General features: G+C 38.7%; 1 protein-coding gene across 1 annotated transcript; it reads left to right on the top strand.

The window, feature by feature from the left end:
* Positions 1-243: 243 nt before the first annotated feature.
* Positions 244-11,199, top strand: LOC112540866 (uncharacterized). The gene is made up of 5 exons (XM_088143251.1): positions 244-322; positions 1,890-2,046; positions 3,092-3,412; positions 6,632-6,718; positions 9,093-11,199. Exons 3-5 carry the CDS (start codon positions 3,148-3,150, stop codon positions 10,172-10,174), a joined length of 1,434 nt encoding a protein of 477 aa, XP_087999377.1. The 5' UTR covers positions 244-322; positions 1,890-2,046; positions 3,092-3,147; the 3' UTR covers positions 10,175-11,199.
* The last annotated feature ends 8,532 nt before the right edge of the window (positions 11,200-19,731 follow it).

Here is a 19,731-nt window from a genome sequence, read left to right on the forward strand (position 1 = left end):
CTGCCATACAGACAGGATGTCTTTCAGGGGGTGGCATTCCGAGCAGCTCGGCCTGGTTCTGACAGGTCAAGTTGTCAGGTGTTAAGTTGAGGTCTAAGGTTTTCGGTTTTGTTTCTCCCTAACGTGGCTTCCGCCGTCCGCTGAATATATAAAAAGGGAACCTTCTAGGTCACCTTATGCCACTCCGCCTTTTCCACCCAACAGCCGGGCACTGCAGCGCCTTCCCGCCGAACCTCGGAAGGCTGGAACGAACTGGCGCCAGCGCGTCGCAGTCGCGGGGCGCGTTTGTGCTCCGGGCAAAGTGCTGGGAGGTGGGAGAGAGGTAAGAAAGCAGGCTTTTGGGCTCCACTTTTGCGAGATTCCAGATTCCAAGGGCAGGCACTCATCGCAAAAGTCCCGATACTCTTTCCCGAAGTCGCCAAAGGGAGATGGGTGCGCTGACCTACTATATATCTGTGTATCTGCTACGGTTAGAAAAGCTGTCCGCCCCCCGCTGTTTCCTCCGGGGTTGGGGAAGGAGGTTCTAAGACAGTATTTTTTCAACTTTATGATGTGCGGAATTCAGCTCCCAGAATTCCCCAGCCAGTATGGAATTTAGGAAGGACCTAAGGACCAGTTTAGGAAGGACCCGCCCTAGCTACTCTGTTCAGGCGGGAAATAGGGAGTTCGGAAGATTTGTACTCTCAGACTTGCAAGGTTCTGTTAATGTAGCCTTACAATAAAGTAGAATTACCTCATCTAGTCGTGTTTCCTGCCTGGTTTACCTAGGAGGGCTGAAATCAATTTTGCAAGTCTGAAAATCCAAATTTCCAGCCCCCCCTATTTCCTGAATATCAGTCTGAAAATCAACCTGAAATATAGACTAGGAATAATCACAGCAACATATTATGGCTAGGAAAACGCTCCCCCAGCCCAACCCAGCCCAGCCCAGCTCCAGACACCTCTCCAACTATTGGGAAGTTTGCAGCTAAGCTCAAGGGGAATATAGTAGGACTTTATGGAGTGATGTGTACCCTCATTGCTGCTAATAAAAAGTTCTGGTATTTTCAGAGGACAGTTGCACATTTGGTAGCATACAGATTTTAAAACTGCTGATGTGGTGGAGGGGTCAAAGGAAATGGCAGCCCTTTCTATCAAGGCAGCCTTTTCTGTAGTGTACAGTACTTCATTAGTACCTGGGTGGGAAATCCCAGGGCTATAAACTAGCTTTATAAGTTTAAAAAAGGTATCCTGAAGAACGCAATGGCCAAACCCTTTCTGTACTGTTGCCAAGAAAACCACATGAACTGTCCATGTAATTCACCTGAAGCCCAGCTCAACTCACATGAGACTTTGTTTTCTGGTAGTGGGGAAAGAAGTAAAGAATCAAGGTTTTGATCATTCAAGGTTTTGAATGATCAGGGTGTTAACTCACACATGCTCCAGACATATGATTTGGAGGATTGTGCAGAAGGAAAGGGAGATAAAAAATAAACATTTTCTTTCCCTGAAGTTTTCTCTGTTGCATCATATGATAAAAGAGAAGTTGAGCTAGAGTCTGGCTTTCAGCTCTGAATCTGAATCTGATTTTACAGTTTTAAAAAATCTAGTTTTAGAGCTATACTGTGGAGGCAAATGGGGGATAAAGGAACTATGATCTTTCCGTTCCAGTGTGGGTACAGAGCACAGTCAAGGGAGAGTTGTTTGTTTTTCAAACATTACAGCGTACATACTGCTCCAATATGTAAGTTGCTAGGGTCTACTGGTTTATTATCGTAGATGTTCTTGATAATGACTCTTAACTGTGTTAAATGTTGCCTTATAAAAACATTTTTTCCCAAACAGTTATTTTTTGTGTAATGGATAATTAAAATCTTGTTTCTGCCAACACAACTGTTTTTTTTCCCCAGGAGGCTGGTAAATCACGGCTTGAAGCAAAGGCTAATATGTTAAAAAAAAATCACACCTCCTATTTTCCTGGAATGTTAAACAACTGAGAGGTACTACACAACGTAGCGTGGCTTCTTGTCTTAGCTTGGCTTGCCCAGCTAAAAATCTTTATTGCAGGTAAGTGTGAAACCATACAAAGCAGTTCTGCAATGCTTCTATACTGTTAGTGAGACTGTTTAAATGACTTTTATACCTTTGATATTTTAAATTCATTGTTTTATCTTTCCACAACTTAACGGGTTCTAGATGTGGTATTTGAGGGCCTTAAAAGCCGTATGGTTATTATATGTTATAATATAACTGGCATTTTTGGCCTGAAAACAACCAGTTCGTGGCTAAGCCCTCACAGATGAAATGTTAGGTGAGTGAAGAAGGATAAATGTTCTCTTTACCTTCAAACAAAGGAAAAAGGAAGGTTAGGAAAATTAATAACTAGTTATGTCAATATCTTGGAAGTTTCTTGAGCACATCCTAAAGTGATCAACCTGTAAATACCTTGAAAACCATGTGGCAATTACCAGAAATTTTCAACAACAAATCCTGCCAGGTTATCTCATTTTTTGGTTAGTTAACTTCCTTCCTAGATGCTAGGAATGCTCGGGACATTCTTGACGATTTCAAAACCACATCCCATGAAATTCTGATAACTAATCCATTGTGGCCTGGATGGCATGAATATTAGATGAGTCCACAGCTAGCTTGAAAATGGTACTTAAAGAATTCATCAGACTGAAGGGATATATTGGGCAAGTGCTATTCAGTCCTGGGTTGATTTTGCTTCATGTGTGAATATCCTTCATGTGTGGAATAGATCAGAAGTGTACAAAAGGAGTGCCCTGAGCTGCAAGTAGTCTCTAAAAGTATTTTCAGCTGTTGGAGTTCTCTTGAGTTACTGTCAAATTGTACTTTTTAATGCGACTAAAAAAACCCACACTAAATAGTATATTAAAGAGTAATGTTAACTATATTTAAGTTATATGCAGATTAAATAAAATTTAGTCTTGCCTTATATTTTAGAGTGCAGCCCTAGTGTGCCACTTCAAATCCAAGTGCAGTCGAAGGCTTTGAAAAAGTTGTGCATTCTTAGTGTACTTGAACTCAATTCACTGTTAGTAGTGACTGCTTTATTCTCTCTGCTCCTGTCGCTCAAACTCCTCTACAGGGCCTGTTTACACAAGACCATATATATTTCTGTGCAGCAGAATCTTAAGAAGAATCATGGCAAAAGGTCATACAGAATTTATGATGAAAATCCTTGAAGATCTGAAGGAGGAAGAAATGACCAAACTCAAACTCATACTAAATAAAACAACCCTACAAGGCCAAAATATCCCCTCAAGTAAACTAGAGAAGTTTGATGCAGTGAAGGCAACAGAATTACTTTATTCCTATTATCTGGATCCTCTAAAGGCACTTGAGAGTGCCCTGGATGACATTCCCAGGAAAGATCTTTCTGAAAAGATCCATGATAAAATTAAACCTGGTAAGTTGAGTGGCCTTTGAGTATTTCCAAATGAGAGTAGCCCACAGTAATTTATTTATTTACTGAATTTTTACACTGCCTGATCCCCAGCGACTGGGTGGTGCACAGATAAAAACACACAGAACAATAAAACAATACAATGATAAAAAACAAAGAGCAAAAGATGGCACAAACTGGACAACAAGGCAAACCCACATTATCCAAAAGGAGCCTGGGCCTGGCTGAAGAGCCAGGTCTTCAAGGCTCTCTCAAATGCCAGCAGGATAGGGGCCATCCCTATCTTGGGGGAATTTCATTCCAGAGGGCAGGCGCTACAGCAGAGAAGGTGCACTTCTGGGGTCTTCATAGATGGTATTATTTAATTGAAGGAACCCAGAGTACACCAATCCTGCTGGATCAAATCAGCTGGGCAGATGCTATGGAAAATGGGTGGTCCCTCAAATAACCAGGCCCTACCCTATGCCATGCAGGTCTCTTTAGGTAACAACCAGCACCTTGAATCACATCCAGTAGTGAACTGGCAACATGCAGCTTGTGATGCAGAAATGTTATATGGGTGTACAGAGGCTTGCCCATCACTGCCTGTGCCTCTGCATTCTGGACCAGTTGAAGCTTCTGGGTAGTAGTTGGAAGCAAGTAGTCTGTGATGGAATGTATCTACAAGGAGGAGAGTGATGTGGGAGATCAAGGCTATCAGGAAGGAGGGGGTGCATTCCAGGAGGGAGGAGGAGGCAAGAGGCAGCATAGTTTGCAGGGGGAACGTGGGAAGCGAAAGAGGTTCAGGAGAGCCACTCCCTAGATTCTCCCAGGGTATATCCACTAGTTGCTATAGCATAGATTTAGTTGGCAAGATTCTGTCTATAAAGTGTAAGCAAATAAAGGACAACAGCCACCCTTCCTCCCCTCCCCTCGGCTCTTGGCTGGTGCAAAATGCAAAACCCAGTTGGGCACATTTCCAAGAGGGGACACACACACCCCCGCCAGGGCAATGCCAGGTTAGCACTCTCATCCATAATGAGATCATGAATAAGGGCAGCTTTATTACACACAAAAGCAGCAGCCGGAGCCCAGGGCCACTGAGGATCCAATAGCTATACAATGAGTGTGGGACAGCAGGACTGCTTTCTGCCTCCCATCTTTATAGTAGGAAACTTGCTAGTGAGATGAATGGAAAATGCATAGTTTAGAAGAAGCGTTAGTCATAGATTTGGGCAGTGTGGCTTCTATTCACTTTGTGAGTGATCAGATAGAGAACTGCAAATTGTTTTTGTGGCCTCATTTATTTAACGTCTGTGCCCCGTTTTTCAGCCAGAAAGACTATTAAAGTAGCTTACAGAATAATGGAAGGTCCCTATTTTTATGGCTATGGCTTTGCTGTCATCTGTATTCAGAGGGAAAAAGGTGATTTGCAGCATGCATTGGTGGACACATCACTGCTATCAGCACCTCCTTAAACACATTTTTCCTGGGATCACGTGTAAGCTTTTTAGGGGGTTGCAGACAGGTGCAATATGTGTGCTCATGCACACTCCAAATCACCTTTTCCCCTTTGGACCTAGATTGTTGCATAGCCCTAATGTTTACTATTTAAAAAGACAACACAGAGAAGGGAAGATGGTGGGAAGAGAAAATGAAGCCAGTAGGCACCAATTCTTAAAGTTTTATTCCTGTAATGGCTAGCTGTGATAGAAATGGTGTGTAGTGCATAGAGATAGTAGATGAAGACGTCTAAAGGCGTGTGATACCCCAAAATTGGTTATTTCTAAAGTCTCTATCAAAGTTTTATTATACTAAGAGTACAATCTATTATAGTCAAACCAAACATTTTACCTTACAAATTGTGGGACATTGTACTGATGACATATATATAGTACTAAATAAACATAATACTAAAGAAATATAATAGTATAAATATGTTTTGATTTAGTACTTTTAAAAATTATCTGGTTAGAATAACTGGTTCATTTTGAATTATCTCCCCAAAACTCTTTGATCATATTACATAAAGCTGGAAAATATATTTATTTTGCTTAATGTTGTAGGGTAGGGATGGGCTAGAAGAGTCTTCTTCTAATTCATCAATATTGTAGTTATTTTGCAAGATGAGTTGTCTCTCTCCAAGTCCTCTTGGAGCAGAAGTCAAACTGTTAAATGCTTTAACTTGTTACTGAGCAGATTTCATGGTCACTTTTGGAAATGGGGCCTTTCGACAAATAAGCAGTTACAGCAGCAGCTGCAATATCAATAAATCAGGAGAGGATATACAATTGGGGAAGGGTCAATGGGAGCCTTTGGCATCCCTGATGTCTGTAGCTAAGGGCTTCAGAGCTGAATATTGCCAAGGACTATAAGTTACCTACTTCCATTTAACAAAAGTTAGATAGATACTAAAAGCCAGTTTGGTGTAGTGGTTAAAGGCACCAGGCTAGACACCAAGAGACCATAAGCCTTTGGGCCAGTCACTCTCATCCTAGGAAGAAGGCAATGGCAAACCATTCCTGAAAATCTTGCCCAGAAAACTGCATGGACTTGACAAGGCAGCAACAAAGGAGCTGACTGATCCAGCTGGCAGTAATACTTTACACTATTCATCTATCAAAATGTGACATTGAATAATTCCAAAAATTGTGTGGTATATTTTAGATTTTGGGACAGTTTATTTAATTAATGTATCTACTAGCTCAGGGCAATTTACATTCATAAAAGGCATTAAAACAGAAATAAAATTGATGTCTCAATTTCAATACAGCACAAAATAAATAGCAATAATCATAACATAACAATACCAGCCCAACATTGGGTACAATTCCAAATACTTATGTTTCATGCAATAGCGTCAAAGGCATTGGAAGCATTGTCAGTTTTATATGCAATGATTGTTGAACAGCTATATAGCAAAAAAAAGGGGGGGTTATAAAAGTTCGGCAGACAGTTTGATTAACAAAATTAAAAAGTGAAGTGTAAAATGAAGGTATTGTTTAAGAGATTTTTTTTTAATGCCCTTTGAAGAAAACTGTCCTATCAATTTTCCAGACAAAAAAGACATATTGGTATAAATCTTTATGGATATCTTTTGACTTTGTAAATGCTGACCTATGTAATGCCTATATAATCTTTCGTATATATAGTGTTATTTGTTTTATATTTTTGCATTAATGAAAACATTTATATTGAAGCAACGCCTGGCAAAAATAATTTCTATTTTATTGTGAAACACAGATAGGAATAAAGATGAAGCTCAAAATAATGAGATGGTTGCTTTAACAAGATCCTGTCCAATAAGCAATGACCATCCAACATATACTGGTATGTAGTTGCTAATTCAAAATGACCAATGATATGTTTGGACTCATGATGTCCCGAGTAAACATGCATTGCAGAGCTGTCTCTAGAACTATATTTCCACATGTTGATAAGGTTTCAGTGTAATTTGACATGATACTATGCCATGGGTTTTATTTAAATTTTCTCAACCTTATTAAACTCTACAACTTCACAGCTAACCAAATGAAAGATGGCTTAACAACATTTACTATTAGATATGTCGAGGGGGTAAGTGGTACAAATGATGTGAAGCTGCACACCTTCTGCGATTTTTAAACCTGAGATTTGTGTGCACCTTAATTTTGCTTTAGGGTTATTGTTTTGCTGATATGTGTTTTGAATTAATTTGCATTGTGGACCTCTCAGACAATTAGAGGAGTTGTCTGTTCTTATACATTTTTGTGTCTAAAAGACTCATATTAAAAATACAGTGGTACCTCTAGTTACGAACGTCCCTCCTTACGAATTTTTCAAGATACAACCAGCTCCGGCCCCAAAAAATACAGTGGTACCTCTAGTTACGAACGCCCCTCCTTACGAATTTTTCAAGATACGACCAGCTCCGGCCCCAAAATTTTACCTCTACTTGCGAACTCCGCCTCTACTTACGAACCGGATCCGCGGCCATTTTCCCTGCTGCCACGGGGTTGCGGCTTCCTTTGGGCGAGATCGCGGTAGCAAGGAGACGTTCGGTGAGGCTTGTGGTGTGTTTTGTGGCGGTTGGAAGGGTTTTGTGGCGTTTGGAAGGTTTTTGAGGTTTAAAAATAAAATGCATATGTTTCAGAACTGTTTAGCCGTATTTACATTGAACCTTATGGGGGAAATTTACCTCGGGGTGCGACCAAATTCGGAGGGCGGATTAGCCGTATTTACATCGAACCTTATGGGGAAATTTGTCTCGTGGTGCGACCAAATTCGGAGGGCGGACCGGATTAAACGTATTTACATTGAACCTTATGGGAAACTTTACCTCGACTTGAGACCAATTCGAGTTGCAACCAGAGTCACGGAACGGATTAAGTTCGTAACTAGAGGTACCGCTGTATATATACTTCCTTTCTGTGCATCAATAAGCTGTCCCTGAAGTCCTAATGGCATTACTTGTAATCTATGAATTGATGCGTTTTTAAGGATTTGGTTATCCTATATGGGAACTTTGCTTTTTGTACATAGATTATCTTGCGTATACCTTTATTAACCAGTGATCCTTCAGATTTGTTTTTTGCTCCTGTCTCGCTCTCTCCCAAACCTTTTTAATATTGTTACTAATTATTACTAATAATAGTAATAGCAATGCAAGGTAAATATGAAAATGGAAGGTTAATAATATAACAGAATTATTCAATAAGATTTATTTAAACTCTAGAAAGATGCAGAGATCTGTTTTTTTTTATGTTCCTCCTGCTTTAATCAGTAGAACTGTTGAGAGCGCTGCAGTGCAGACATCTCCAGATCATTAAAATCAAATGCAGATGTGTGTATATTCTGCTGTTCCTTCATGTTAGTAGGTAACTCATTCATACCCATTATTTTATAATAGGCTACACTTTCCATAATATCTAGCTAATGTGGCTTATTTGGAATTGTAGCTAAAGCTGTACTAATGGAGAATAAAAAACACCTTCAATTAATTGTTAGCATTATTTTAAACAATAATATGCAATACAAATTAAACTGGCAGCCTAATTGTGCTCAGTGCCGAAAAATGTACATGTGGAGGTTCTTTCTTGGACAGTTTGACTCTTCTAAATATTAAAACATTAAATTATGAAAAAAATCTCTGTAAATTTACAGTGTAAACCTCTATCCTTACTTCAGTTTAGAACGCATGGTACTACTCCTATTTTTACCTGTGATGAAACGGTATTTTGTGTGTTTTGTTAATGCAAATAAAGGGTTAATTGGCCACTTCCTTTTCAGGGGGCAGCCCTACAGGCAAGAGAACATAGCAAGAAAGGAATAGGATAAGAAAGTTGACAGAGGAAAAAGAGGAAAGCCAAAAGAAAAAAAGATTTATACACATGGACACACATAAAAATATGCATATACATATACTATATATGTATGCACACGCATATAAAACAAGAAGAGATTCTGGTAACCTGTTGCTAACCAAACATTAATAAGCATGGAATAACAGATTTGTTATGTACCTCTTTAAAGAGAAACAAATAATATAGATCTGTTCATGCAGCGTTGCTGTTGAATAATATTTTAGTTATTATCACCTATGAATCATGAAATAAACCCTGATTTTTGACATTGCCCAATCTGTAAGACTTGTTTTTCATGACAACTTAGAATTTTATTGCAATGCTTTAAAGCTGTCATTTATGCATGTTTTCCCCATCTCTAGGTAAATACACACTTTTTGATCTGCAAGACTATGCAATAAAGAATCAGGACCAACTAATAGCGCGCCTAAAACAGATCCTGGAACGTGGTGAATTTCAGATGCTGAAAAAAAGGCTGATGTGTAGTGTGCTGAATAAATCTTTTTCATTTACTGCTCAAAAGTATGAACTGTTTAGAAACACTGACCTGAATGCATTTGTGGAAAATGTCCATAGTCGTAAGAAATCACAAAAGATATCTAAGAAACTTCTTGACATTATGTTCTGTATGAAAAAAAACAACCATAAAAAAAAAGCCCAGGAACAAAGGCAGAGGGAAGGCACTATTAACTTGAAAGAGAACCAATCTCTTAATATTCCGGATGATGATGATGATGAACCAGATGAAAATATATATGGGACTGAAAATGAAAAAAAGTTCAAGACTCATGTAATTGAACATGGGAATGAAGAACATGGGAATGAATTGAATGAACATGGGAATGAATTCAGTGAATGTGGGAATGAAGAACATGGAAGTGAATTGAATGAACTGAATGAATGTGGTAACAATGAACATGGGAATGAATTGAACCTGGGAATGAATTCTAGTATTAAGGAGAATAACACGATAGAAGGAAATGGGCCATATGAAGATTCAGGAACGGCCATCAAAAAATGGTATGAAAAAAAGAAAGAGAATAATCCGGAGGAAATCCTTTTAAACTACATTGTCATGCATGAGCACAAAGCATACTGCTGCTTCATAGCTCAGGATGTAATACAATTCAAATTGCCAGATGACTCAGAGTATTGTATTCTAACAATTCTGCAGGATAAAAGAGATCTTACTGTTTCAAAAAATCTGAAAAAGAATGTGGTATTTGAATTGCAGTTTAACATGGCTGTTCTAGATGTTCAATATTCTGAAGTTATATCCTCTGGCGGATTTTTTCAGGTGGTACAAGCTGATGATTCCTTTGCTAAATCTGAAAATTTTTTAAAAGACATTGTTGTTGAAATTGTGTTGCCTGTTCTAGCACTGTATAAAAAGGTAAAGTTAAAGGCTTTCCAGAATATTGCACGTTCTGATATAGACATATAAGGAACAAAAGTTGCAGGTGCTGAACATATCCCACTGAAAATGTTCATTGATTCCTTGATTAAATGGCAAACGATAACTTTTGGTTGGATGATTGGCTGAGGGAGAATTCATGTTTCTTTGTTTTTTCCCCCCAAAGATTTTTGGCTTCAAAAGGCAGCAAATGTAAAAGCAGCAGCCATTTTAATTTTTCTCTGATAAGATAGGAAGTCCTAGTCTCATTATGGATTACAAGCCACCTTTTTTTTTTTTTTGGTAATATTCCAAAAGCAGATTTGTGATCAACAGAAAGCAAATCAGTCATCCCATTCAAGATTTTTGTGTGAAGAAATGGGCAGTCAAGGCAGCGCTTGATTTTATGTTTCTTAAATATGTCCTTTGTGACTTGGGTCCCCGAGAGTGCCTCTTTATTGCTGTATAGAATAAACAGGTTGCAGTTTCCCCACTTGTGTGTGATTTTGGGTCTTCGCACCAGGTGAAACGATTCCAGCATTTGACTGGGCCAATCCACTGCTTGACCAACACTTGTAAGACAATTTGAGATTTGTTACTATTAGTTCTTATGGATTCAAAGTTTCATCTGTTTAAAAAGTTCTAATCAATTTCCTTTTTCTGGCAACCTGTTCAAAATCATAAAATGTTCCATGGATGAATGTATTTGGGAAACATTGCTCTAGAAGAAACTGACAGTTCTCTGTGCATTTACTCAGAATTTAGTCTCACTGGGTTCAGTGAGGTTTACTCTTGGCTAAACAGCTATAGATGGAAGATTATTACCCTCCATTACTTTCTTTCCATATTTTCTTTCCTATAACATAATTCTACTTTTTCTCCATAGAACAGGAGCATGGACAATATTTCAGTGTACTTTTAAAGTATGGCATGTGAACCACTTCTATAATATCTGTTTGCAATGCCTGTATTTGTAACATCTTCAGAATTGGAAAATATGCTTGTTAAACTATGCAGTGATTTTATCTTTTTAAAATATGTCCTTTGTACAATATATATATGGGGTTTTTTTTGTTTTGCTTAAACCATTTCAAATGGTTTCTCTTATCAATAAAATGATTAAAAAGACAAGATTAAATTACTGAGTTGATATGTGGGTGGTAAGGGAAGAATCAAGTAGGTGTGAGTAAGGATGTGAGTGCTCTATAAGTTAATCAAGGCACAAAGGCTGAATAGTCAGAACTTTTGAAAAGGAAAGTTAGCAATAATTATCTGGTGATTTTTCAAAGCAATAACAAATTGCTGTTAACTTATTTGGTGCGTATTGTGTAGATAATGACATCATACACTATAGTTACTTGATGGCACCAGACCTGATTGTTTTCTGTTGATACTTTTCTTCTCTGACACATATGATCCAGTCAGGTATCAAACAATAGTTAGTGAGTTTTCCAGTGATCTAGCATCTCCAATTCCCATATCCAAATTGCAAAACTCTGGACAAGCACTGATAGAAATGGAGTGATAGAAGGCTTAATTTTCTCTTACCCCCTTTCTGTCTCATTTTACCCTACTTGCACAGCCAGGCAGATAAAAACATGACAATGTATGCAGGGGTTAGAGCACCCTTACTTCAGCAGTTGTTCTACCAGAGATGTTCTACTGGATGTCTACCAGCAAAAAAAGTCCAGATGGTGGCTACAACTACAATTCACCTGTTTCTTTATGTGTGGCACACTAAAAGATACAAGTTGAATAAAAAAATATACAATAAAATAAGTAGAATTAAAGATATTTCTAAAGTCTTGGTAATACTTGGTTCCTTGATCTTTCCCAGCTTTGTGGGTTTAATATCTCTCTTCTGGACTGATAAGCTATTATGAATTTGTTTGTTTATTAAGGGTGGGGGAACTGCCGGCCAGCTAGTGCACAAGTGGCTGACATATCTTCCAAGATGGTTGCTGTTTTGGAATTGGGACTGTTTGCTGCTAGAACACTTCGTTCAAATTTCTTAGCTGCCCAACTCCAATGGAGACTCTGGGCAGTGCACAAAACTGGGAAAATCCATAAAAACGGATAAAACATCCAAAAGCCCAGACTAAAACGATCTTATAAAAAACACAAATCAAACAAAACAGCCCCCCCCATACAATTATGCATTAATACACCAACCCCATTAATCAACCCCATTAAGCAACGCCCATGATTTGTACTAGGCTATATTCTGTATCATGAGTAAAATAAAACCATGGTTTCTTACAACTGATTTTTCCTGGTTGATAGAATGCATACAAACTAGGTTCATTGTTCTCCCTCAAGAGGGAGCCAATCCAACAAAAGTTATAATGATGTGCTGCAAGTTTGATTTCATAATATGCTTAGTTAGGTTTGTCCCAAACCATGGATAACAGCTGTTTTTACCCATAGATCAGATACTTTTGTAGTGCCTGGCTAATTTAAAGTTCACAAACATAAAAATTTCTGGATGGATAAGGGATTGGGGAGGGGAAGCATTTGACCCCCTCCCTTCATGTCAACCTCCCATGGATCTGTGAAGGCTTTGATTTTGTTCTTAAAGGAAGAAAAAGATATTGCAGCTAGAATGGTTCTGTTTTGCAGCCATTCTAGTAATTTGTCTCGGTGTATGATGGCTCAAAGGAAGGGATAATCACAGATTAACCCTCTCACCCAGATTCAGACAATACAGAAAGCTTAAGCTGAGTTGAGTAAATGTCTGATTTCTTGTCCCCCTTTTTTTTAGCCATGACTCTTCACTACAGCCTTTTGTTTCATTAATTTCTTGATCTGGATATTGGTAGAATTCTCACATGCTTCTGGAAAATTTGCCATTAGGCCAGAGCTCATGGATCAAAGAACAATTAACTGCCCAGATCTGTCAACATTAGCTTTTTGTCTTTAAGTAGACCATTTTTCTATAATTGCAAATATTGTGTTTTTTGTCTCAGGACAAATTAGATGTGAATGGTCTTGTGCCTTTTCTACTGATCAAATAAAAAACACTGGGCATTTCCGTTTACTAAAAATTCCAGGAGAACTAACTCCAGTGAGTCTGAAAGAATTCCAATTTATAGAGGCAGGCCAAGGTAATTGAGCAACAATAAAAGATCACAGGAGTGTTTGATCAGCCTTTGGCAGATGAATGTTGCCAGTCTTATGGTAAATTAACCTATCATGTGATTATAAGGAGATTATTATACATTTTAATTATGTTATAATTGTATGGGTTGATTTTTGTTAGTTTACCACAGACATTTTAATGTTTTCTTGTATGTAAGTGATCGTGGATGCCTAACTGTTTATACTGATGTTACACCAAAGATGTTTTAATTTCCACTTATAAGCCACCATGCGTTTTAATAGAGTTGATGATCTATAAATCCAATAAAGAAAGAATAACCTATACAGTATACTACAAATGATATACATTATTGGGCTATTTTGTGTACAGTAGCAGCTGTATGTGTTGCTGATAGAAGTTATAGTACAAAACATTTGGGGAAGATACCAAAGAGTTTGCATTTAACCCCTAAATTTGAAGTGTGGTTTCTTCTTAGTAAATTCAGTAGTTCTGAATGTAGCCCTCTTTCATGTGGCATTTTCTGGATGATTTGTACCAGCTTCCAAAAGGAGCTGTTGTTGGAAACTGCATCATTTTGTTGCAGCTATAAGCTTTTTGGCCACTGGGCAAATGGCAAGAGATGGATTACTACTCAGGACAAGAAAATCAAAGAAGGAATGGTGTTGCTTTCATAAGAAGGATATAGCAAAGACAGCACTTGAGTACAATGACCAAATAATATCAATTGGAGCACACAGAAATCAAATAGACTATATTATTAATACTAGAAGGTGGAAGAGCTCAGTTATAACAGTAAAGATGTGGCCATGGAGTGATTGTGGAACAGATCATGTGCAAGTTCCAAGTCAAGCTAAAGCATAAGAACAAAGCCAGCGAGTTTCCACAATATGATCTTGAGCATATACCCACCATTTTCAAGGAGAACATCAGAAATCACTTTGTAGTCCTGATTGATAGGGAACCAAAGGAATTATGGAATGAAATCAAAGAAGTTGTTATGGAAGAATGTGAAAAGAGACTACAAAAGTCCAAGAAACAGAAGAAAGCAAACGGGATGTCAGAACAAACTGTGGAAATTGCCAGGAAGACAAGAGAAGCCAAAACCAAGAAAGAGAAACATCTCAGAAAGGAATTTTACAAAGCATTTCAGAAGGCTGTTAGAAGAGACAAGGAACAGTATTATAGCATCTGTAAAGAATTGAAGAAGGAAACAGTCATTTTTTCATGGAAAGAAACCAAGGAAAGTATGCCAAAAGATCTCCAAACACAGAAGGAGCTTCCAGCCTCAAACTGGTATGCTAAAGGATGCCAATGGACAGATAGGAACTGATTCAAAAAGAATCAGAGATGAAAGGTGTATATTGAAATCCCGTGCAGTGAGGATGTCAACATCCAAGATATCAAGACAAAGAGGAAGTTAGATCTGCACTCAGGCCATTACCAAGTCAGAAGTCTACAGGTTTTGGTGGAATTTCTACAGAAAAATCAATAAAGGTTCTGATCAAACAATGCCAGAAATTCTGGAGAATGATACACTAGTCAAGAGATTGGAAGAGTCTACATACCAGTACCATTATGCAAACTATTGCACAATATTCTTAATTTTACATGCTGATAAAATAATACTTAGGATAATTCAATGCAGATTAGAGCTCTGTATTGAAAGATAAATTCCAGATATTCAAGATGGTTTTAGAAAAAGGCCAAGGAACAAGAGACATTATTGCTGATTCACTCTGGAGAATTGAGAAAGCCAAGGAGTACCAAGGAGAAGTCAATGTGTGCTTCATTGACTACAGAAAGGCCTTTGATTAGGTTGACCCATGAAGCTGGGGAACGTGCTTAAGAAAATGGGAATCCCAGAACATTTCATTATCTGCAAGCAAAACCTATACAGAGGTCAGGAAGCCACAGACCAGAGGGAATATGGCGAAACAGAATACCTACAGGTCAGCAAACCTACAAGGCTATACACTCTCCTATTATTTATTCAACCTATGTGCTAAATATGTAATATGGAAAGATTGGAAGAAGGAAAAATGGCTTTCAAATTGGAGGAAAAAACATCAGTAACCTGTGCTATGCTGATGGCACTACTCTGATACTGAGAATGTAAATGCAAATAATCTACAAGCTCTGAAGCGTAGTGCATTGAGAGACCTAAAAAGCTGGGTTGAGGTCAGATCGTCCTTGAGAAAGTCACTGAAAATCAAGATCAAGTTGACAGCATTTAATCAGTGTTTATACACCCTCCCTGTGTCTTTCTCATCTGGTCTATTATTAGTTAAATGAGTGTCTGTGTTTAAGAAACTAGGGGGCTTCCTGTGTCTTTCTCCTGTCCTCTTCTCTTCACAATGTAATTTAGATGGAAGGAAGACTTTCCTATCATGTGTTTTTTAATACATCTCAAATTTAGTATGTCTACATATGTTTCATCTCAAATATAATGGATGTCTGTTAGCCTTCCTTGATAGCTGGGCTAACCGTATACTCTGCATCCACGACAACTATACTATGAGCATTTTTTTTCTTGAATGGGACTTGCTGCTACTTAATTACTCCATATTTTTTTTAACATTCTGCATATGCTTAGTACTACATCCTCTAACAAAGGCTCCTGCTGAATTCACTTTCAAGAAATGCAAGCAAAGGGACCCAGAAGGCACCCTAATTAGTTAATGAAGACAATATGTCCAGTCAAAAGCTTTGCATAAGCTGAAATCTCTAAACCAGCAAGACAAATCAAAATAAGGGGGAAACAGTTGTCTACACAACAAAACCAGCCTTCGTATCTACCTTTTTATCACTCTAGAAATTCTCTAGGGTCAAGAAGCTTTGGGGCTTGGTTTGGTTTTCAGTTTATCGTCTCTTCCTGGCTGAGCTTTCAGGAAATGCCACTGTACTGCATCTTTGGAAGGCAGCTGAGCGTAGGAGAAAAGCAGAAAGCTTTACAGCATGTCAAAGAGGTTTAGCTATAATGAGGAGAGAATCTAGACAGGAGCATTTCTTGTGAAAAATAATCATTTCAGAAAACTGATTGTGATAATATGACAGAAAAATGATTGTTTTCATTGTGACAAGGAATCCAGAAAGGGGAAAAAGCCCAAATACATCTGCTTGTTTAGGAACTACATACAGAAAGGTTTTGTATACGGTAAGAAGATCTCAGATTATTGAATGTGGTTGTGGCAGCTGCATAAATACTTGGATTTTATTCCACTCTTCTCTTGAAGGATAGCAAGAACAAGAATCCAAATTTTTTCCCAATAAGTTCTATTGCAATTAGTCTAAATTGCCCATTTCTGCACTCATTTAAAAAAATTAAATTAAAGATGTTCAGTAATCCCTGTAGAGGACACATCTGTTACTGGGACAGGAAAGCATATTCTTCTCCTGGGCATTTTATTTTTCTCCTGTGTGTTTTTAAAAGTGTATTTTCAAAGTTATACAAGGGAAAGCAGACTGGTAGGTAGTGATGATGAAGGTGGGAGATTGAATAGGAAAATTTCAGACCTTCACTCCTGATAAACTCTACCCTGAAACACTCTACTGTTTTCTAATTGTGTCAGGAAAAAAGGGTGTTGGTGGGCCCAGAGGCTTTTGAGAGAGGTAGGATAATAGCCACTGCAATGCAGAAAAGGCTGAAAATCAGTCCTGGGATCAGCCCCATTTAGTCTTTCAAAAGCCACTGCCCCAGCATTTCCATCATGATTAGGGGTATCCTAGACCTGGGAAGCAAAATATTGCAATATTATTTTTCCCAGGCCTGTAACCACTCCAGAAGTTGAGGGGGAGAGTACCCAAAGAAGGGGGACCTGCTTGTTTAAGCCTGGTGGGTTTTAAGCTGAGAATGTGGAGGAACATTTAGGGGGCAACTCCCCACCCAGCCCCTAACAATAGGCCTGATACTTCCTTATGACTAGTCTGAAAATATGGCAAAGGGAAAGGTTCCTCAGTATCAGGATAAATCCCAGATAAGGCAGGAGTAGTGGAGTTCTTACTAAGCAAAAAATAAAGGCTTAATTAGGGAGTTTCGAGCCAAATGTTCCAAGGGTAAATCTAGCAAAGTATAAGCCACCAAGACTGGCTTTCCTGAAATTATAAGTTCTGGGATCAAAGTTTAGTAATAGTCTTAAAAAAAAAAAAATTAACAGACACCCAAACTACAACGCCCCTCATCAAATGGCAGGATGGTTTCATTTTTTCTGAAAATAAGTTTTTATTGAGTCTAGATTAAGAGTATTTTGTTGACGATAGAACTCAGCTGATCAACAGCCAATTAAGGAGTTGAACAGTTTTACCTTGTCTGAATTAATTTGTTTTAGCAACAAAGTATAGTATTGAGTACTTTTGGTGTGCAGTTTAAAAAATTGCATGCACGTGTTCACAACATTACCAGGAACTGAGCTCCAAGTGAGGGAGGTTTGTCTTGACTTTTCTTAAAACTAAGAAAAGCGGAGCTAAACCTTTCAACCCCAAATTTTAAAAGAAGTAAAATGGAATAAAAAAGTACACAGATGCATACACCACACCTGCATCCTGCCTTTCACTTGCTGCTGAAGCCAGAAGAGAATGTCTTTCTGGCTTTCATGCAAAGCTTCCAGATTGCTCCTAATAATCTGAGGCTCATGTTTAACTTACTGTGAGACCTACACTTGTTCCTGGGTTTTCTGCTTCAGGGTGGTACAGATCTGGGAAGATGGAGTGGTTTCCCTACTGGCAGACCACTTCTTTCCAAGGGTTCCCCAAGGAGCAAATTAGAATAAGATGTCCATCAGTCTGATTCCCTCCTCAGTTTTTCCTAGCTGGGGAGTCTAAGCCAAGGACTCTCCTTTCAGCCCAACTTGGTGTCCTTGCCCAAGATCCCAAACAAAGAGAATGAGCTATGCAAATATGTAGTCCTACTTGTAAGGAAAAATTTGATTGCTTTTTAAAAATAATGCAGATATATGGACAGTTCATTAAGGAAAAGCCGAATACAGAAAGAACAAGGAAGCCACCAGGCATAGAGAATTCCAGGATTGTCTTCTGTTTTGAAAGAAGGCCTCTCATCTGGCATAAACATGATCACCTTATATGAGATTTGATTTCAGACTTCAGCTGATTTCTGCCTCTCTTTTTCTCCTCTGTCTCAAAGTTGCTTTTATCATTTCTCACAGGCATGTGGGCTACGCATAACATACTAACGCATGGCTAACATGTGTTAACTGAACCATGATTAATCAACCCAATTACCTGGATTTGCATAATGCACCAGACCATAAATGAACAAGTAGCCCCTCACATTTTATCTCATCAAAGGGCTGTGCCCTTACATGGCACAAATGTAAGCACCATGCCTGCCATATCCTTAGTATGTTGTTTTTGTCCTATCCCACCCACAGCTATCAGCCTAAAGTTGTATTCCAGTTATAAAATATTTTCCCCTCTTCCCTTGACACTGTTTTTCCATGGAGCCAATCTAGCAATCAGTTATGTGGCCAGAGGTGGGATCTGCCCAGCTCTTATTGTCCCCTTAAGCTGCTACTGCAGGTCTTAAGATCCTCTCCCCTCATGTTGCTCTTCATAACTATTTTGGCTTGAATCACAGGACAGACTAGACACCTGGCTTCTGCAAAGGCACCTGTGTGCATAAAGCCTGGCCAATGGTTTCCAAAGACCTTGTCAGATGTTATGCAAGCAACTTCTAAACTGCTTTAATCCTCTTTTGAAAGAGCATTAGACCTGTTTAAAACAGGACTAGCCCTCTCTTTATTGCTCTCCCACTTTATTTTGTGTCCCTTTACCATGCCTGCAGTCTATTCCAAAAATAGCAGGTTTAGTGGTCTTCTAGAAGAGCATTAGACCCATGTTCAGAGATACCCAGACTGACAGATTACAGGTGTGGAACATCTCCATGCCTGCAAGCTACTGACAGGTGCCTAAACATGCCATTCCAAGCCTACACTCCCCCAACCTTGCTCCATTCCACTTTAGCGAGAATGATTGGTGGTTGTTTCCTCAACAATAGGCAATGCCTGGTTAGAATGGAAACAAAGTTTGGGAAATCTGCCAGTTGCATTCCTTAACTTGTCTCTCATTAAAACAGTAAGGACAGGACCAATCACCAGCCTCATTCCTATTGCAGAATAGGGCTTGTTAGTTGGTGCCACAAATTTTATGCTACCATACTTTCCTGCCGGCCCAAGGACTGGTAGATAGTACTCCAACCTGGCCACCTGGCTGTGCCCAAACTTCTGCCATGGAGAGCTGCATTGTATCATCTCCTATAGGGAGAACTCTAATGGCTTTCATATGTCAGAATCATCTCCATAAATGTCCTGACACACAAGCCTTCTGGAACATATGCAGGCGCCTTTATAAAGGCAAAGCAGTCATTTCAACATTATTTCTGTGTATCAATTCTACCTAATTTTATCTGTTATTACTCCCTTCCCCTCTTTTTTCCTAGGCATGCAAAACTAACTTTGATTTTTTTTTTTAGTACATTTTAGTTGAACTCAGTCTA

The sequence above is a fragment of the Python bivittatus genome, unplaced genomic scaffold (assembly GCF_059951505.1).
Source record: "Python bivittatus isolate LINGU-HERP-01145 unplaced genomic scaffold, Pbiv_v1 ctg000410_np1212, whole genome shotgun sequence".
NCBI classification, from domain to species: Eukaryota; Metazoa; Chordata; class Lepidosauria; order Squamata; family Pythonidae; genus Python; species Python bivittatus.